General features: G+C 41.5%; 1 protein-coding gene across 2 annotated transcripts in view; it reads right to left on the reverse strand.

Annotated features, from left to right (window-relative positions):
* MEGF11 (multiple EGF like domains 11) overlaps nt 1-21,059 on the reverse strand; it is a gene marked incomplete at both ends in the record, with an annotated part of 192,074 nt that overhangs the window by 75,452 nt on the left and 95,563 nt on the right. For both annotated transcript variants that reach the window (XM_080351245.1, XM_080351244.1), the window contains 4 exons: nt 4,190-4,402; nt 10,486-10,622; nt 15,884-16,004; nt 17,738-17,984. In XM_080351245.1, coding sequence (XP_080207371.1) covers nt 4,190-4,402; nt 10,486-10,622; nt 15,884-16,004; nt 17,738-17,984 — 718 coding nt within the window. The remainder of the gene's footprint in view (nt 1-4,189; nt 4,403-10,485; nt 10,623-15,883; nt 16,005-17,737; nt 17,985-21,059) is intronic.

Consider the following 21,059-nt stretch of genomic DNA (forward strand, 5'->3'; position numbering starts at 1 on the left):
CGGAAATAATTTCTCTAGAGAAGGATCCCTGGATGTTATCAGTGAGATAATGTGAGGCCTCTAAAGGCTCGCAGAAGGCAAACCCACCAACACCTGCCTTCCGAGCACTCGCTGTGGGCAGGAAGGCAACCTTAGACTCCTGAAAGCATTTGGCTGTGTTACACATTAGTATTTTGCACTGATTCTTAACATCTTTTATTTCTTCAAATCTCTTGTGTAACAGGAATAGTGTAGAAAACCCTGAACAAATGCAGCCAAGCGTTTCTTTGGCTCTAGGCCAGGCAGAGTGGAAACTGGAAGGTGTCGACAACCTTTATGCCTCGCGCTGAAGTTCCGAAGCTACTGTATGCTCCCTGGCTTTTGAGCCACATTTACAGCAATAAATGATTTATTATTTTTTAAAATTTACTAGCTGAGCTGAAAAACAAAAAGTCTTTTTGACCTTTGAATTTTTTAAGCATCTAATTTTGAGGAAATCTGAGGAAACTGGGTAATTTAACTTTCTTAAGGCAAATTGGGAAAAGAAATGCTTTAGACAGCACAGTCTGTTCCAAATTCTGAATTTGTTCACCACACATCTTTCAGCCAAAACAACTTCTTCCCAGTGAGTTTCCTGACTTTCTGTTTATACACTAGCACCCGTCATCTCATCTTAATTAACAACAGCCCTACTCCTCTTTTAACAGCATTTTCTGTCTTTTGGTGTCGCTACTACATTCAATCTCCCTTACTAAAATGCCCTCTTGCTTTTAAAGAAATAGCCACAAGGAGACTGTAGGGCCACTTCTTCATTCCAGCACATCTTCTGAGCCAGCTTCATTCAAGCGCTTTATTGATTTAGGTCAAGCCAAAACTTCATGTAAGGTCCATGGGGTTTGGTCCTTCCAAATTTTTGAGTGTTGAGGCAATAATTAGAGCCTCTGGATCTTTATCCATTTCAGGTGATGTTGTCACAGTAGGAAAGTGTCATGGCTTAAGAGGTCACTGTGTCTCCCACCCCTCCTGATGTCGTCTGTGACCTGAGAAGGACACTGCTATGTCCTACAAGCTCCACACACTCACTCCACACCAGTATTCAAGAAGGGTGAGTTGCTGAGATTATTCCAGCTATTCATTTCCCTCTCTGCTTTTCAGAAGAGTAAGCCAAGGTTATGCCTTTCTGACTATTGTGGACTGTCTCAACATGGGCTTTTTGCATAGCGGAATTTTTTACAGGTGTATCCTTTCCTGTCGAAGGACAGTCCAAGTCACCAATGCATTCCAAATTACCTAATTCTGGGGTTGCTCAAAAGTCCTGTACAAAGTGCCTTTCACCGTGCTTTGATGCAGAAATTATTGGATGATGTTCTTCAGCTGTTACCATGCAGGAGGTTAGACTAGATGATCACATTGGTCTCTTCAAACATTAAAATAGATCTATGAAAATAGAAAAACTGATTGTGTAGCTCTTAATGTTTCTCCATAACCTGCTCCTCAAAGCCCCCAGAACTTTCTGTTCCAGCCACCTCTCCAATAACTAGATCAAATGAGTCAAAACCACTGATAGAAATAAGGAAGCTTCCCTCACCTTCTTTGAAGTGTTTATGTAATTATCCTACACACTTAGGTATTGCCACAAGTAGCCAGAAGTTTAAACTGCTTCAGGGGAAAATAGATGGCTGTTAGTAAATGAATCACGCTGCAAGACCACTGTTCCAGTAATGATAAAAATGTAGGGGAGGAATGGGAGGAGGTGGGTGGGAAGAGAAGGATGCTGTATGGGACTGGTTCAACAATCCTGAAGAATTGTGCAGAATAGGGATTGTCGCTGGAGAAGGTCATTTTCCATCAACTCGGACAGTCCTTGGCTCAGAAACCGGCAGCACTCTGAGGAGCTCACCGGAGAGCAGAAAGCTGAAATACCACAGATGAATGTAAGAACATTTACAGATTTACAGCTTGCTGATAGCTCTTTGTTCCATAACAACAGTGATAAGAAGTGGGAAAAAGGGAGATTTTATCAATGGAGAGACTAGACTCATTTATTAAGGAAACAGAGATACCATCTGAGCAGAGGATGCTGCAAGGAAAGCTGACAGAGCAGTGATGGGAGGGAAGGCATCAAATGTACCTGTCAGACAGCAACCAGGCACAGGTCCAGTACACAGTGTGCAAGAATGACCACGTGCCCTGTCAGACAATTCGATCCTCCACCTCTTGGAGCTCTTCTCAAATCTGGAACCTCATCTTTCTTCACAGCTGGATGGTGCTAGTCTGTTCTTCCAGGAAGGATCTCCTGGCAAACCCTGGGAGCATCTCCCACGCAGTTCTTTGAGTAACCCAGGATGAACTCTTGCACCCTTAAACCCACACTCTTCCTCCACTTAAAATACTCTTAACAAATCAAGTGCTAAGCCGAGAAACAGCAGCCAAGCTCAGCTTTGCCTGTGTTCTGCAGTCCTTCCACTCTATTTCCACCTTTCTGGGAAAACGGGCATGCAAACACGTTTCTGCAGGCTGACAGGGCAGTGAGGACACACTGTCAGATACCATCCAAGAGCACATCCTCCCCCTCCAGTACACATGAACAACAGCTTCCACTGAGGAGCAGTTTACTTTGTATTTACCACAGGTTTAAGTCATGCACGCTGGCAAGTACTTGCACAGCAATGTGACATGCAGGAATTTATACCTTAGCTCACCCTGCCGTAATTCTTGAGACATCTCCCATCCTCAGCACAACACAACATCCACCTTTTGTGTGTAATGCTCAGCTCATGCCTTAGGGATGTTATTTATTCCAGTGATTTCATGATACACAAAATGATCCGAAAAGATAGAAGCCTGTTATACAGAGCTACCTTGAATACTTTGGATGTTTTCTGTCAAGGCTGGCAGAGTTAGATCTGTCTTTCTGTAGAGGACTCGTACCATCAGAATTACAAGGCTTTTAAATACTCCACTGTGAGCTCTGACTTCCAGTTAAGCAAAACCTCACCACTCCCAGTTGAACTTGAATTCGCAAGAAAGTTCACCTGTTTATTTCCAAGACTGAGACAAACAGAGTCTATCTCAAGCCCACAAACAGATTTGCCTGAAGTGTTTGTGTGTGTGTGAGGGTGCGTGTGTGTACGCACACAAATTAGGTGGTATCTCTTGCATACATAATCGAGGAGAGTGTTTATATTTTAGCAGACTGCAAGGGAGGTTTGTTATCATCAGCAAGACAGTCAGGTCCTTACCTGTCTGGTTTAAAATTGAAGAATGTCCGTATCAAGGGCATATTTTCTTGGGCATCAATTATCCCCACCTCTCTCTGAGGTAACAAATACGAAAATAGGGAAGAGTCTTAAATTCTTCCTTTTTTTTAGGGTTTATTCAAGGCTTCAACAGGAATGTAAATTCAACCTATCTCATGTTAGGTACTCAAGCCTGTTTGTGGCTCTAGGTCTTAGTAATGGGAACCTCAAGAATCACATCCTCAATAAAGCAAAAGGGAATAAAACTTAGAAACCTGACCTTTTAAGTGAGGCTTATTCCAATTTAGGTATACTTCCCTGATATTTATTTTCCTGAATATTTCACGCACACACATACTGAATAAGAGCAAAACCAGGCACACATGAGAGGAGATGTCTATAGTGACAATGTCAACTTCATTACAGTCTCATAGACTGACTTGGGGATATTGATTTCAGTCTATTTATACATCTGCCTCAAGTGTTTTCAACAAGGTAATTTGTCACAAGACATAAACTGAAGCAAACTAGGTTTCATTTTGAAAGTCCCCTTGCTGTCTATAGAACTAACAAGAAAACTCATGTCATAAAAAGAGCCAAAATTATGGATTTGAGTAAATATATCTGTATTTTCTAAACTTCAGTGGGTTATTATACATACATATGGGCATAATATGATAGTTCTTATTCCTAGAAGACTGCAGTTACAAGATAAGGCCGTATGTCAGATTGTTTCAGATTTGGGTAGAAATGTTCAAATAGTTAACAGATTCATGCTGAGTAGCTGGCTGGACTGAGACTTATGGTTCCAAACCTGAGGTTATTTAAATCAAAGATTGTAATCTAGAGGAGTAGTCTGTGTTCTTAATCAAAACTACAGAGAAAAAGGAGTAGGGGTAGTTAATTGAATTTTTCCCTAATGCTTTTTTTGACCAGTCACTGCACTAGTATATATAATACGATGTACATACCTGAGAGTGTTGGTAATATTGCAGGGACATCTCTTGTTGCATTTGAGGCCATAAAACCCTTCCGGACACATTCTTTCTTGACAATAAATCCCCTTAAATCCAGGGTCACACAGGCACGCTCCATTCACATGATAACACTTTGCACCATTTTGGCAGTCACATCTCTGTGTGCACTGAAAGCCGTATGTCCCAATAGGACACTCTTCTTGACATCTGCAATGAAATATATGAGACAGGATCCAATTAAATCCCATAGTCTAATCTGCTTATGACTTTTACACGGGAATGTTTTTGTTAATGAATTAAGTACAAAATCATTGCTCATTTATTTAAGTAATATACTGTGAACTGATGATATCATCAGAGTGATGTGATATCTTGGGCATGCAAATTGCTGTTAACTGAAAGTCCATTAATCTCTGTTCAATCATATCTTGCAAAATTTGCATTAGTTAATATTACCTTAGTTAACAAAGTGCATTCTTGTTTCCTGGACCTTGACAATTCCATTCATCAAGCATAAGAAATTGATATGGAATAAGATACTTTATTAAAAAAACCCCCTCATCTGTTTGTTTACTCTTTATTAGAGAAGGATTGTGCACCTTCTTTAAAAGCATATGGTCCTCTTAGTGTTAATGAGGATTAAAAGAAAATGTGGTCTATAAGCAATATTGAATAAGGTGTTCTCCAGCAACGAATACTTTTACTTTCCCTCTACGTTGTCATTGCACCAGCTTCATACCAACTAGGAGCAAATATGCTCCTTTGTCTTTTGTGTGTGTTCTGAGTAACTAAAGCTCAAATTTGCTTTTCATCTCTTACTCCACAGATGCTCAGTAGTATAAAATCTCAAGATAAATCTCTTTCATGCTCCTTAGTGTAGTATCTTCTCCAAAATTGCCAACATTTTTAATATTTGATACACATAAAAATGGAACCTGCAAACACTACACACAGATTGCTTTAAATTGCACCTTCCATGCACCGTTTAAAATATTTCCCTACTGGATACACTATAAAATCTGCCAAAAAGTCTGTTTCATTGTCCTACACATCCAGTTTAATTGTTCATAATATTTCCCACTTTGAAAAGCTCAACTAAGGTCCTAAAGAAAGCAACCGATTCTGTGCTTGACATAATTCAGTGGTTTCAAAATTCTGCAATGAGTCAGTACTACAGTTTACATGATCCACCGTGAAATACAGATATGCCTTTTCAGTTAATAAAAAAAGAAAAAGAAGCCCAGAAAAGCCCAATTCCCTTATCGCATGGATGCCAGATATTGGAAATTGCCTATCAGCATTAATTTAATCCTGAGCATTGATTAAAGTGTATACTGTAAACTCAGTGGATAAAGGCAATTGTTAAATGTCTTTCCGCAGGTCATTTCACAGCTGGCAGGTGAGAGTTAATATAATGATCAGTAATAAAAGATTAATGTGTGATGCAAGCCAGGCAAAACTGCAATGAACACAGGCAGTATATAAGAAGAGCATTACTTTTGCAGCTTCTGATGATCATGTTTCACTAAAAATAAACGCACAAAGCAAAAGGCCTAGCTAGTGATTTAGTTGCAGCAAGCATCAACACGGTTACTAGTTACACAATCCATGTTCAAGAGTTTATAGGAGATGAAAAGAGAGAAAAGCCTGTGACAAACAGGGAAGGAGCCCAGAGAACCCCCAGCTAGTGGCCCTGCGGCTCCAGGGGGTTCAGCTGCAGAGGAAATAACAGCAAAGAGTGGTAACATTAGGACTGAAACACTTAAACAAATGAAATGTGATGAAGAAGATATTAAGATGCATTATGTCTCCAGCGCTGGATACAGCTCTACTAGTTAGCAGGAGAGCTCTGTACTCAATGAGATGAATACTTAGTCAATAGTGCACTATATCTTTCTATATTTATAGAAGATGAAGCATTACCTAGCAGGGAGAGAAGCATCTGGAAATGAAATATTGACGACCTAATCCATTTACATAATTAGCCTTTTTCTACTAACAATTTAACCAACTTATTTATTTGGAGATCAAGCAGCTACTGCTAATGAATTTTATACAAAGAATACTAATAATGACTTCTCTGGAACAGAAGAATAATCACAGCAGGAATTAGCTTTCTACTTAAACATCTTTCCTTTGCAACATATCAATCTAATGTGTCCATAGCACCATTAACAACCAGATACATTGTTCAATTAAATTACAAAATGAGCTGCTAAGCCCTAGTTATGTTTCTTGTTTAATTTACATTGCTTTCTGCCTATCTGGGGAGATTCGTATTATAATACCCACTGAACTTTAATATGTACTATAATTATTTGGGTTGGGATAGGATAATATGGCTGTCACCTGTAGAATTAATGGAAGCAATTTCACAAAATATCAAACACAAGACAGCCTCCTTAAAAGATAAACTTAGTACATACACCTACATTTTTTCCAGCCAAATTTTTTTCATGGAATAATGCTGTAAAGTGTTTTAGTCTTTTCTGTTTATTTGTTTGTTTCCTTTGGAAACAGTGATCACATTTAGGTAGCGCAGACAAATGTTAGAAGCCATTCAAAATACACCAAGTGGAGATTGCCATTCTGTTGATAAAAGATGCAGATACAAACACAACAGGAGAATGTCTGCTCATATTGTTATAACAAATGTGGTATTTATTCTGTTAAGATTCAATCTTTAGGTTTAATGGCAATATGGCAAACAAAGCTAAAACAGTATGTTCGCTTTTCCTCTCAGCCACTGAATTCTTAGACACCCCATTCTCAGCTTCTAACTGTGCTTCTGCTATTATTCTTTCCTAGTTTGCAAAACATACATTTACATGACATATCCAGTCATTTCAGCAGAGCACAAAGCTGCCTGGAGGTATTAATAGTTCTTGCCAAGTTCCTGGATATTTAGTGCAGTGTCACATCTTAGAAAACATGTAGGGAACAAAGTGTGGCAATTACACTTACGTAGAACCTTATGACAATTTCATATCCACAAACATTTATATAGCTATTTGTTATTATCTTCTACACAAGACAATGAACTGTGGAATTCTATAGTACTTATTGAAGATTTAAAAAGATGATCATAGATAGTGTGTTTACATTTGTATTGATGTTATTCACAATATCTGTTATTATTAGGACATTTTTTTCAGTGCCTTGTAAAATGTTAAAGAAAACACTGTTTTGTTGCGCAGCAGCACTCCACTGTTATACTTGAAATTGTACTGTAACACTGCAACATTTGCACGAGATCCAGAAAGTAAAATAGACTTTAAGCTAAAAAGGTGCTGCCTGATCTGTCCCATTGTCCATGCTGTATGAGCACGTAACTAAGGAACTAAGGAAAGCAATTTAGACTTTTAAAAGACTTTATGCCTGCTCCTGCCCTCACTGAAATCAACAGGCAATCAGCCATGAGCTGCGGTGAACAGCAAGGTAAGGGTGTGCACATCAGTTTGGAACGAACCATCAGAAAACACACTGTCCTCGCGTGGGTGAGACACAACTGCAGCTGAACAGAATGGGCCTGAGGTTTCACTTGTTGAAGGCTGATTAAAGGCTGATGGATAAAAGTGCTTTAACTTCCTCAGAACCCATTTGAAAGGGTGACATTTCTAAGCTAATATAGTATTTCTCTGCTTCTAGAAAAGCTTTCTGAACCGCCCGTTTATTTAACTTTCTCCTGTTGCAATTAATCCTTCCGCACACTTGCATTTCTGCTCTTCTGCCTCTCCCTTCAGTGCCTGGTTTTTACTTCCCTGCCCAGGAGAGGGCAAGTGAGTCATTCCTAAGGGTTTTGCTTGTGTGCAGACCTTCCCTTGGATTCTTTTCCACCTCTTCCTGCTGATCACACTTCATTTTCTCCCTGTCTCTGTCTTTCCAAGCCACTTCTCTCTTTGTAGTCCAAATCTCTCCTATTTTTCTCCACGTATAGATCTAAAGAGCCCACACTCCCTTTGCTCAAGGACAGTTCTTGTGAACGTCTGTGAGATCTGCCCTGTAGTGGCTCCTCTGCTTAGCCTCTCCTCGACTCACCTTAGAATGACAGAGTCACAGAATAGTTTGGATTGAAGGGACCTTCCCAGCTCCGTAGTGCCACCCCTGCCATGAGCAGGGACACCTTCACCAGCTCAGGTTGCTCAGAGCCCCATCCAGCCTGGCCTGGGGTGTCTCCAGGGATGTGGCATCCACTGCCTCTCTGGGCAACTTGGGCCAGGCTCTCACCACCCTCAGGGTAAAAACGTCTTCCCCATGTCTGGCCTGGATCTCCTCCTCTAGTTTAAAACCATCACCCCTTGTCCTATCGCAACAGGCCCTGCTGAAAAGTCTGTCCCCATCTTTCTTATCGGCCCCTTTTAAATATAGAAAGGGCACAAGGTGTCCCCAGAATTTCTCTTCTCCAGGCTGAACACCCCAACTCTCTCAGCCTGTCCTCCCATCAGAGCTGTTCTAGCCACTTCTCCAGCTCCTTTCTAAGGGCGATCAGCAGCAAGACCCTCCGCTTTTGACAGCAGGCAGAACTAGGTCTTCTGCTTTCTACTTGCCACCTCCTTTTCTCATCTCCAGTGGTCATTTCTCTACTTTTATTGCTGGAGTGGGTAAGTGTTGCTGTTCGGCGACTCCACTACTGTCCTCTCCCTGTGCCACATGCCTGTAGCAGCGCCAGCTCTTCCGCCACATGTCCTCCCTCGTGGTGGAGCAGGGACACTGGCTGAGCTGCAAGCTGCTGGCTGGAGCTCCTGATGACTGTAATGGTGTTGATTCAGCAGCAGCCAGAAATCGGTCTGGCTGTGCAACAACCAAATGAGGAGACCCAGATAAAAAGGGCCTCTGTCAGCCTTCCTGAGCATGGCCAGGGCTGGGGACTGGAGTTTGGCACCAATATTAGCACCCAGGCTGCAGAGCTGCTTCCTTTAGTGAAGTTGTCTCCAAAAGGAGAGAAAGAGAAAGCTTTGGTTAGGAACAGTAATTACATGGTGCCCTATGGCTGAAATCACTGTCTTCAGATGGAGAACAGAGAGACACACTGATGTCTTCTTCACTAAATTAATTTGAAATAATTAGTATTTCCATCATCTTCATGACATAATATCCAGAGCCCACTCCAATTATCGCTGTCGACAGAATGGAAACAAGGAATTTCCGCATTTAATCATAGAATCGCTTTGGTTGGAAGAGGCCTTTAAGATCATTGAGTCCAACCATTAACCCACCCCTGGCACTACCCCATGTCCCTGAGAACTTCATCTCCACGTCTGTTCAACCCCTCCAGGGCTGGTGACTCCACCACTGCCCTGGGCAGCCTGTTCCAATGCCCGACAGCCCTTTCTGTGTAGAAGTTTTTCCTAATATCCAATCTAATGTCCCCTGGAAAGAACACAGCCTTCTGAACCCCAGCACATGCTGCAGGCTGGGCTGTGTGTGTGCTATGAAGACTTGTTGATTGTACGATGAAGCAAGAAATGAGAAATTCCAATGAGCTTTACCGCATAAAGGTATAATTGTAGCACACACCACTACACTGATCCCAGCTTGTTCCAGCTAATAAAGAAGGGAAAACACAGGAGAAATGGCTTTAGCCCAGCAGATACATTGAGCTGTGCCCAGGGTGTCTGGAATCCCTGGTGACACTGTTCATCCCCAGCACAAACCGCACAGAAAACCTTGTTTAACTGCAGGTTCCCCCCCCCATTGTCAGCCCTGCTGGCAGGATTGGTTGGAGGGCTAAACCAATATGTGTTACAATCTCACCTTCATTTTGCTGTGTAGTCGTTTTGCTAAATCCATGACACCTTTGTAAAACAATATTATCATCTTTTCTGATTGATTTATGCGTGGAGTCTCTCTTTTATAAATTTTGAGGATTTATCACCTTTTGTTGGTGTCTGAGATGGATCAGTGCTGCAGCAGCACAGAGGGACTGAAGGAAACATTAAATTGCTGCATTGCTTACTCTTGAGGATATTAATTTGTATAAATATAGTTCATTTACATATCTTATAAACATGTAATGCTCTCTATTAAATTTATCACTGTAAATATCTAAATTAAATTTAATCCATTAAATTTTAAAAGTTATATTAAAAAAACCTGTAAATGGAGAGCACTGCCGATAAAAAGTAATGACATTGCCACATTTATAATGCCTGAACTGCTTCAGAAGGATGAACCTAATTGAAGCAATAGAAACACAACACCATTTTTCAGAGAGTAAGATTGTCCTAGAAGGGCTAAAAATATTGCCAATCCACGGTTAAAACTAAAAGCTTTGTGGTTTTGATTTTTACCTGTCTCCTATGTAGCCAGCTGTACAGATGCATTTTCCTGTCACGGGATCACAGTGCCCTCCATTGTGGCATGGACAGTCCTGGCTGCAGTTAATTCCAAATGTTCCAGGAGGACACGGCTGTGCACACACCAGCCCCTGGTAAGGTCACAGAGAGAGCAATATCTCAGTCAACATTCATAATGCAATAAATTTCTATATGCAGCTTGGATATTTATCATCCTTCTTGTGAAAACTAGATCTAAGTATAGCAGCAGTATTTCTTCTGTTTAAGATGGGCCAAACACAGTCTCAAAATTCTGCTACCAGAGTAAATGCCTGTGTACCCTACCTCCAGAAGGGATTTTTCTCACCACGGTACAGTCGCTGCTAATTATTTTCTTTGGATCTCTCCTGTAAACTGCAGCTGGTGTGTCAGAAAATGCAATGGAGAATCTGCCTACTCCCTGAACACTGGCTGGATGCATCATCCAACATCCTCCCAGCTTCTTATCCCCAGCCTTGGAGATACATCTCAGCCCTCTTCTCTGCTGCCGCTTTACTTCAGTCCACCCCAAATCGTCGTTGCAAATTCCCTTTTAGTCCTCTCCTTCATCTGGCCCCAAATCTCCATGTCTGAGGTGTTTCCTCCTTCCCCTCAGTGTTTAAGCACCCCTGAAAGTGAAGACAAGCCAGGCTGTTCATCAGGAAAATCGCTGGGCAAGCCTTGCTGACCATGGGTTGTGTCTTTGGAGAATTTATCTGCCATACCCAGGTGGTTTTGCCCCACGTATCACATAAGGTCCCTTGCTAAGCATTGTGGCCTTACAAGGATTTCCCTAGACTTCCTTAGAATTGCTATGAATTGTTTTTTTTTTTTTTTTTAATGTGAGCAAACATAAAATCTGTGCCTGGCATCCAGCTGAGTAACTTGAGCCAAAACAAGTCTGGCAGTGCTGGGATCTGAAGACAGGGTCCTAGAATGGAAAAGGTTTGGCAAACTGCAGCAAGTGGTGCTGCTGCCAGAGCCGCACGGTGTTTGATAGAAACGGTGGGCTTTGTCCCTATTATTATTTTTAAAAAGTCTCTCAGAAGGCTTATTTCCCTAACCCAGCCCCAGGGGCTCCAAGTTTTGAACAAGGCGCATATTAGACACAATTTATACAAAACATAAACCAGGAATGTAATGGCTGTTTGACTCCATGGGGTTCTCGCTCAACAGTTGGGGAAGCTTAGCAATATCAACAACCCCAAAGTGAAGAGGCTGCTCTTCAATTTAATCATAAAATAGATATTTCAAGCCTTTCCCAACCAGTGATAGGTGGTTCCTTGGCTGTAAAATAGACAGGTTGGCCTCAGTTCAAGAACTTTCAGATTACAGCGTTAAAAAACTGGTGTCTCTGGACTTGAGTAGTACACAACACTATATATCTGAAAATGTAAGTATCCATTTATCTTGATAATAAATACTTTCTCTCTTCACATTTCACAAAGAACAGGATTTCTATCAACAAATGATGAGAAAGCAATACTCTGTGATGCATCCCCCTGGAGCCAAGAGAATCTTTAGGTGTACTTCTTGCATTAATGTGTACTAAGGGAATCCAAAACATCCCTCTCTGGAGGATCAAATGTCAGACCAACGTTTCCTGCTGCTTATACATCTAATCAGTAAAGTTCACCCCATCAGCACCTTTTTTAAGGTCCTGAGCTCATCAGCTTCTGCTTTTGACATTGTTTGATGTATTATTGCTGTTTTGTAGTATAGAACCTATATTTTCCTGCTCCATTTTCTCACACACCCCTATGTTTAAAATCCACAACAGAAAGAAAAATAGACAAAAATACAAATTATAGTTGCTTCATAAAGCCCAGAGGCAACGAGAAGAAGTGATTAGCAGAACGCGTTGTATTGACATGGCACTATGATGCCTGGAGAATGGGATCTGGGACCAAATAGGGTGTGTTGTCAGTGACGAATGTTCTGTCACCTAAGGAAAGATTGCTGAAGATCTAGTCCTTTACAAGTGTTTCTGAGAAGCATTGTAAGTGCTAAATTTAACTTTTCTCCCTACTTCCTAAGAGTGCTTGGAGAATTTAGTACTGCAAATGAGAAAGACGTATAGAATTAAACCCATAAATTGTTAATGAGGCCCTAAAGCAGCCACCCACAAACAGAGTGGAAAAAGTCCAACATTGTGGTGTGCTGGAAGCCATGTTTTCTTGACTAGTTCAGTGGTATCTGCTGTTAGCCATCATCCTCTTGGAGAAAAACCCACAGGACAGTAAAATCTCACAGGATTCAGTTCGTATAACTTGTTGTGCTTCTGGGAGAGTCTGCACTGGGTGGGAGGAAAGAAATATTACAAGTAATAAAAGAACCAGGCTTTGAAGATGGCAGATCCAAGGAAGAACCTAGGAACCTGAGAATTTCCTCCTATTCAACTTACTGCCTCCCCTTTCATATCCCATGGGCAACCAAGCCCCGAGGGAGCTGAGCTGCTGTTAAGAAACCTACTCTAGGAAAGGATAAAAGTCTCAGCTCCTCCAGCAGCAACAAAATGCAGGTGGATTTGCACTTGTATAAATCCAGGGAGAATTGTCTCCTTCCAGCATGATGGTATATTCAATACCAACGTGCAGGTTCAAGTCTCAAAATCAGCAAGTAAAATTCCTGATGTCAGAGAAAGACTATCCATGGTGTGAAATAAAACAAATGCTGTCTAGCAATCTCATCTCGCTTGCTTGTTTACAGCCCACTCATGTCTCACTTCCCAAACCATTCCAGCCACCAAGAGTTAAAAATATAGCATGAAAAAACACGAGATTTCTCTCTCTGTGTACTGAATTACCATCTTTTCATTAAAACCCCAGAGAGACCCTTTATGCTTAAAATCTCAACATTTACAAGCTGAGTGCTTTTACTTATAATTTCAGTTTCTTTCCCCGGAATACTTGATGTCATTCTTCAATTTTAAGTTATGCTTGTTTCAAACATCAATTGTTAACTCTAGGGTTTCTCTGGGGACAGAACAGTCAACAACACAGTTTTCAGGAAGATCTCTCTGGGCCACTAAAAATGAAGAGAAGAAACTCCAGGCTGTATGGGCCAGGGCAGAATTGGGCCTGAAGACACAACCACAGATGCTGCGCAGCCCCAGCACTGTGGTTCTTCTCTAAGGTCTACACTGCCTCCTAAAAGACCCCTAAAAACTTCCTGCTCTATTCTGATATTCTTCTGTCAGTAATTTTTTAACTGTGCAAAAAAAGAGATAACTCCTAATAAAATACAGGTAAGAAAGAGTACAGCAAAACAACTCAGATCCTCAGAAATATTGGCATGTAGAAGATAAGAGGAGGTGAAAAAAATAGCCTGAAAGCAATATTTTTGTTAATCACTTTATCGATCACTTCTTAGGGGTAGTGCCAGAATGGATTCACAGGACCTCAAAAATATTTGAATTGCTTCCTTTATGCTTTCGCTCCAGTACCCTTTCGGAAAGAACCTTTTCTTTGTCTCCACTGAATGCCAGCTGAGGGTAAGGTGCCATATGTTTACTTAAGTTTCTGAAAAAATTTGCCTGTTTTGTCATTTGAAATGGAATAACATCAGCAGCACCTTTGCCATGACCAGCCAAGTTAGGGAGACTCTTCTTCTCCAGTCAGAGAGAGACTTTCCATACATGTCTGCCACCAAAAATATGGGAAAAATTATGTTCTTCTCCCATGTCACTGCCTGATAGCCACCAGAATCTCATGGTTGGGACTTTTTAACTAAAAGCAGCTGTGTGATCAAATGGAGGCAGCATTTGCTGTACTAATCTAAAGGAACATAAACATCTCTCTCAGCCTTTACACGTTTCGACAAGTACAAGGTCCACATCAGAAGCCACAGTTGTGTGATGATCTTCAGGGCCTTCCACTTATCAAAATAAAAAGTCACAGTCCTTGCGTATGTTAAAATCCTGCAATATTGCCAAGAGACTAATTGTCAGATACAGGAAAAATGCCAGGAAATTTAGTACAGAGAAATGCTATGCAGGCCTGTGAGACTTGGCAAACCCCAAGAGAGTTAATTATTACATTATTGATAAAGTTGAGGACTTTTAAAATGTTTGGCCTTGCTTTCTTGACATGAAGGATTAAAGGTTAGGGCAATTTGCTCTCTCCAGTGCAATCCCTGATGCAAGCAAATCTCTTGCAATCAATGGGAATTATGCTTGAGTAAGGACAGGACACTGAACTGCTCTCTGTGTCTTTTGTATAGAATCATAGAATCTAAATGCCTTTTAAACCCCTCCAGCGATGGTGACTCTGCCACTGCCCTGGGCAGCCTGTTCCAATGCCTGACAGCCCTTCCTGTGAAGAAATTTTTCTCTAATATCCAATCTAAGCCTCCCACTGGCTCAACCTGAGGCCGTTTCCTCTCATTCTATCGCTTGTTACTTGGGAGAAGGGACCAACACCTTCCATGCTCCAACGTCCTTTCAGATATCCTGTTTCCCCCAAATAAGATCTACCCCGAAAATAAGCCCTAGCATGGTTTTTCAGGATTTTCGCGGATGATCAAAATATAAGCCCTACTCCAAAAATAAGCCCTAGTTACCTTTCACTTAAAAAAAAAAAAGTCATTTTAAATAGCATCCAGGCAGCTATACATGTAAAAAAGTAAAAAGTTTTGGAGCAAAATTTAATATAAGACCTTGTCTTATTTTCAGGGAAACAGGGTAGGTGTAGACAGTGAGAAGGTCTCCCCTCAGCCTCCTGCATTAATGACTGCCTAAACCACTGAACTCCACTGGCTTCTCCCTCTCCTGAAGGAGGAACAGGACAGAGCTTCTCACAACACTGAGCTGAGCTTTGAGCTTTCTGTCCCATTTGAGGGCCGTGTCTAAGGGCGCAAGGAATACTCCAAGGAACTGCAATTCAGAGACAATTTTTCTTGTCTCTTCTCCCACCCAGAAGAGCAACGAGCAGTCACTGCCTGGTGTACTGCTGTTCGTTTAACTCGATGATGAGAGAGTCACAGGCTGGTGGCCAAGTGCTGTGCACACAAAAACAAAAGTGGCCCCACTTTCAGAACTGTTAGAGCCTCGTGACAAGAAATCGCATCACAAACACACAGGGAAGGCGCCTGCTGAGACACCGAACAATTAACTTCCTATTCACAGTATCACAGTATCACAGTATGTTCTGGATTGGAAGGGACCTCAAAAGATCATCTAGTCCAATCCCCCTGCTGGAGCAGGAACGCCTAAGTGAGGTTGCACAGGAACATGTCCAGGTGGGTCTTGAATGTCTCCAGAGAAGGAGACTCCACAACCCCCCTGGGCAGCCTGTTCCAGTGCTCTGTCACCCTTACTGAGAAGAAGTTTTTTCTCAACCTCTAAATGAGGGATGAGCATGAACAAAGTACGCACCATCCATCCAGCAGGACAGGAGCACTCTCCAGTGATGTGGTGGCAAACTCCGCCGTTCTGGCAAGGGCAGCGCAATTCACACTGAGCTCCGTGGCTGCCGGGGGGACAACGCTCTTCACAGCTTTGTGGAGAGAGAAGAAACAAAAAACAAAGAGATGAGTTAGAAGAATTTACATGAAACAGTAAATGAAGAAAATCCACAACACAAGTCATCATGGGAGTCCTTATGCAAATTATGAAACCTCAATAAGCCTCAGTTGGTATTACCAATTAGCCAAGATTTCTTTGCTTTCTGCTAGAGTTATTTATGTGCCATGGGTCCAGCCCTTTTAGGCTGATGCGTGTGTGTAATCTTGATGCACATACCAAATTTCACCCATCTCAAACAGAACAAGTCATATCCACTAAAGAGCCCAGAAAAGTAAGAGTTGCAGGATGAAGGCCTCGATATGAATTATGTGACATGGCAATAAAAGAAGCTACAAATAGGATAAAAGGATGGGATTAAAATGCTCAAGATTTCTCCAGTCTCTACTAAATGTTAACATTTGCATATATAATGGACTGGCAAGAACTTGGCATCATCTAAAGGCTATTTAAGCTCGTTGGGTGTCTCTCTGCATTTCTGGGGGGCCAATGCAAGGCTAGTCCCTGCAAAAACCAGTGTCTCCTACATGTGCACACTGGTGCTTTCCAGCATTGCTTCTTTCTCTAATCCCAGGTTCTGAAACTAGAGCAAGTTCCTGCCCTGAGTATCCTCTGATGAGGATGTTCATAAAACCTATCAGGGGCTGGCCCTGCAAGTACTTACTTCTGAGAACTGACATGCTAATGGCAACAGGACCTAACAGTGAGCAGAGTCTATAGCAGTGAGTGCGTCCAGGACTGAGGTCACAAGTCTATGAGGAAATCAGGTATTAAATAAAATATTCAAAAGGCATATCACTTATTCATGAGGGTTAATATTGTCTTTCTTTTGTACTTTCCCCTTCATGCAGGTCAACAAATAACATTAGACTGCAAAAGTATTAAGTCACCTATAATAGATCTCCAACCAAATGCAGTGACTAAATTCTCTTTCCTCTTAAATAATTTTGAAAAACATAATTACTTCTGAAACTACTGGAAGATCTCTAATGAGAACTGATGTTACACTGGGGGCAATTTTAAACAGGGAGCTACTACTTGCTGTCCTAAAATTAATATGCAGATTTCATGAATCCTACCGGTAAACTTTCAGGTTGGTGGATGGGGATTTAGCTACATGATTCTCGTTAAAGTTAATGGGAGTCACACTGCTAAATCCCTGCTCACTATGCTAAAAATTTACCCCCTAGATAGTAAGCTGATATAGTTAACAGTAATGCTTCCTCAGTTAGACTGAAAGTCAAATAAATTGGGGATGGTAAGTCCCATTCGATACCGCACTGGACTGCTAATGAGTTGAATGTCCAATTGGTTATAAAAACTCAACTGTAATTTGGATTGTATTCACATACTGAAATCATGAACAGGTACAGTTGTTGAACAAACTGGAAAATATAACGGATTTTTAAGTTCAATTTAGCACTAAATTTTATTTATTATGCAGACAGGTATAATTAGCAGTAAAAGAGATTTCCTTTATTTAGTCTCTCTGAAATTGTGTGACGTGATTTCTACAAAGGAAGGTGTATAATAATACAGAGATATAGCTTTAGCAGATGGGTTGGACTAGGTGGTCTCCAGAGGTCCCTTCCAACCCCAACCACACTCTGACTCTATGAAATTTTGTCAATTACTCATTACATGAAAAGCAGTCCAAGCAAGGCTGTGAAACAATGCAGAGTAAAATACACCTATCCATGAACTTACAATACCCCCGTGTATCCGGGAGCACAGTGACATTCTCCCGTTCTGTGGTCGCAGGTGGCTCCGTTGTGACACTGGCACTGGAACTGGCAGCCCTTGCCGTAGCTCCCAGGGTCGCAGAGCTCTTCGCAGCGCCAGCCACGGTACCCGTCGGCGCAGACGCAGGCGCCCGTGATGGGGTTGCAGAGAGCTTCGTTCTGACACTGGCAGCGGTTGCTGCAGTGGGGTCCCCAGTGATCGCTGTCGCAACCTGGGAAAAAAACACACAGTCCTTTACTAAGATAATTAGGAAAGCGCATCGCAAGCAGCACGTCTCAGCCCCCCCTGCTCGGGTTCCAAGCAGCAGAGGCACCGTTAATGCAGGAACTTGCTAAAGGGTCTTCAAACTACTCCCCTGATCCACCAATGTACTTTAGCATGCAAGGAGATAACAGCACTGGTTATGCACCTGAATTTGAGGACTTGTTTAACACCCTTATTGGATCATGACTTAAATCTTTTAATATCCTGTTTCTTAGTGCTCTTAGATAGCTGGAAGGAATGAATTTATAGTGGAATTAGATGCAGAGGATCACGTCCTGACTGCAGCGTCATTAACAGCTGGTAGTACTGCCAAGGAAATCCCGTCGATTTAATGTCATCAAATATTGTTTCTTTGCACTGTTCCCATAAGATAATAAATACAATAATCTAAAGAAGGCTTTCTCTTTTGGTGTTGTTTTGGGTTTTTTTTGCTGGAGTAAAGAGATGGTAGAGAAGAAAATATTGTTTGTTCTCAGAGAGCTGGTTTCAATTATACCAACAACAACTCTTCTGCCAGTGTAAAAATGCACTGCCATGTAGGAAACAAGTGTGTAATCCCAGCAACAGGGCTATCATGACAAACTCTTCTATTTGCAAACATGCAAACTAATCCCCAGGTGACACTGGCTGCTTCTCAGGCCTGGATCTCCGATTCCAGACTTAGCAAGGCAAATGTAAAGCCCACTTATGCCTGAAGCTCATCCTAGAACTTTCATAGCCCTCCTCTTCTACAGCACGTGGCTATAAACCCACACAAGACAAGTACACACATCAGTTAGTTTTGGCAATTTTTTGGTCCCCCTCCTTGAGAAGCAGGACACCCATTGGTTAGTCTGAGGATATTCAGCAGAGAGATTTCACTCAACTCACACCACTGATTTCCAATTTACAAACTCGTGTTTCTTGAGCAACAGTGTAAAAGGCCAAAATAAACCCTTGAGAAGACAATTCCAAGGTCTTCAAAGGGATCTGCAGGGTTTTACAGGCTGCTTGTGCAGAGGGATGGTTTCATGTCCTGCAGAACGCAGAGCGTGCAACATGTCCCTGCGCATGATCCTGCTTGTGTCTCACACAAGATATTTTATCGCTTTGCCTTATTTTTCCCACAGCTGTAAACAGGGATGATAGTTCCTCACTAACACTCCTGGGAGCTGAGCAAACAAATCTTACTCTTTATAAGACTTAAATTATTACTGAGAATCTGTGGAAAGAGATGATATGTCTTTATTTTCCACAGACGCTCACTAGGACTCTGTGATTCATCTGGAGCTGACGGAGTTTCCCAGTAATTCCCATTCCAGAAACACTGATTTGTTTTCCGCAGAACCTGAACACCCAAAAAGGGTAGAAATGTGAACCTCACAAGCAAAATGCTGAACTAAAGAGCAGAAATTCCTTTAATTGCTTGTAAAATCATAAAACCCTCAAATCTGGGTTATAAAAGAAACCTGCAGTGACCAGAAAACCAGCTGGCAGTTAGACAGATTTTTCCAAAGGCTTCTAAGTACAAGGCATCAGTAAGCACACATTGCAACATTCAGTATGTTTAGCCCAAAGTAGCTAGCCAAAATGTCTTAATTATATATGAAATAAAACAGCTTGGCATAGCAGAGAGCTACTAAGAATGTGAATTTCATGGGGATTTATTAGAGAGAGGACATAAAAATGAGGATTAAAGTACATCTGAATGTTCATGGAAGACACAGAAAAAAGAATTCTACATCTACAAAAAGATGAGGCTTGTATCGTGTCTCATTTCCAATGGCTGACACAGCCGTTGCACTTGTTTGGCTCCTTTTGATGTTCCTAAAACTACACACAGGTTTTCAGAACAGTTCTCTAAATGGTTTGAAACCCAAGTAATAATGTGTGTGTATAACCAGAGTACGTGTCTGTACCCAAGGTTAACATCCTGTTGTCTCTCTAGTGATGGGGTCATATCTACACAATGACAATTTGGTCCCTTATGGATTTAAGTCTTGACCTTAGATGACAAAGATTTTCTGCTAATAGCTATCAGTGCAAGCCCTGCATACGTCAGAATGAGCAGAGGCATTTAATACAGTACCAGTTAATCCACTTCTGATTAATTGCAAAGGGAACTGAGCGAAATTCATTGGCAATGTGTTAGTGTAAAATTTGTGACAATGAAACACCATCTTCACCTGATTTTACATTGCAGTAATCTCACATGAAAATAAGAACTTTGTTGCTCAAAGTTCACCAATTCCTGCTGGTTTTCCTTGCCCCTTTCCTTCAAGTCCCATATTGCAGTGACAGACTGTGGAGTTGCAAGTAAATTCTTTACCTATGTGATTTCATTGGGACATTATGTAATATTTATATTGCAATAAGTCACAGATCTGCACTGTGGGAACTTCTGCACCTTTACAAAGGTAGGCAGATACCGAGTTGATAAGCTAAATCCAAATACTTATTCATACAATTCCACCGAGCTCAAATCAGACCACTTGTGTGTGAGACTACTCAAGTGTGTAACTAGCTCTGGGATTGGGGTCTAGTAGTTGCAGCTAGAAAACTAAAAACCAGCAGAAATGAAAGACTTCAGCAACCAAGACATATTTTTTCTATATACATCAGTGTGGCAAATCCCAGCTGGTGTGTGAGAGCGATTTCAGTTTCTGAGATACTGGGCAAAGCAGCCTTGGAGCCGCGGAAGCTGCTGCACTTGGGGATCGCCAGCATCATTTCTCCTATAGGCACAGAGAGGCCACTTTAAAATACAACCCAAGCCGCGCACAGACTGATCCTGCTCTTGTTGATAGCCTCTATGTGCTACCATAATAGAGATAAATAATAATAGCAACAACATGTGAACAGAAAGCTGATTAAAGCTTACACAAGAGCTCCACTGTAAATGCATACACCGTTAAAAATGTCAAAATGATACAGAGACTTTAACCATACCATCAATAAGAAAAGCAACCTGAGCGTGGTGAAGTCGGGGAGGTACAAATGGTCCCTTTAGACTGCATGTGTGGATGTCCATACCAGGAGAGAT

This window comes from Nesoenas mayeri, assembly GCF_963082525.1.
Source record: "Nesoenas mayeri genome assembly, chromosome: 11".
Lineage (NCBI taxonomy): Eukaryota > Metazoa > Chordata > Aves > Columbiformes > Columbidae > Nesoenas > Nesoenas mayeri.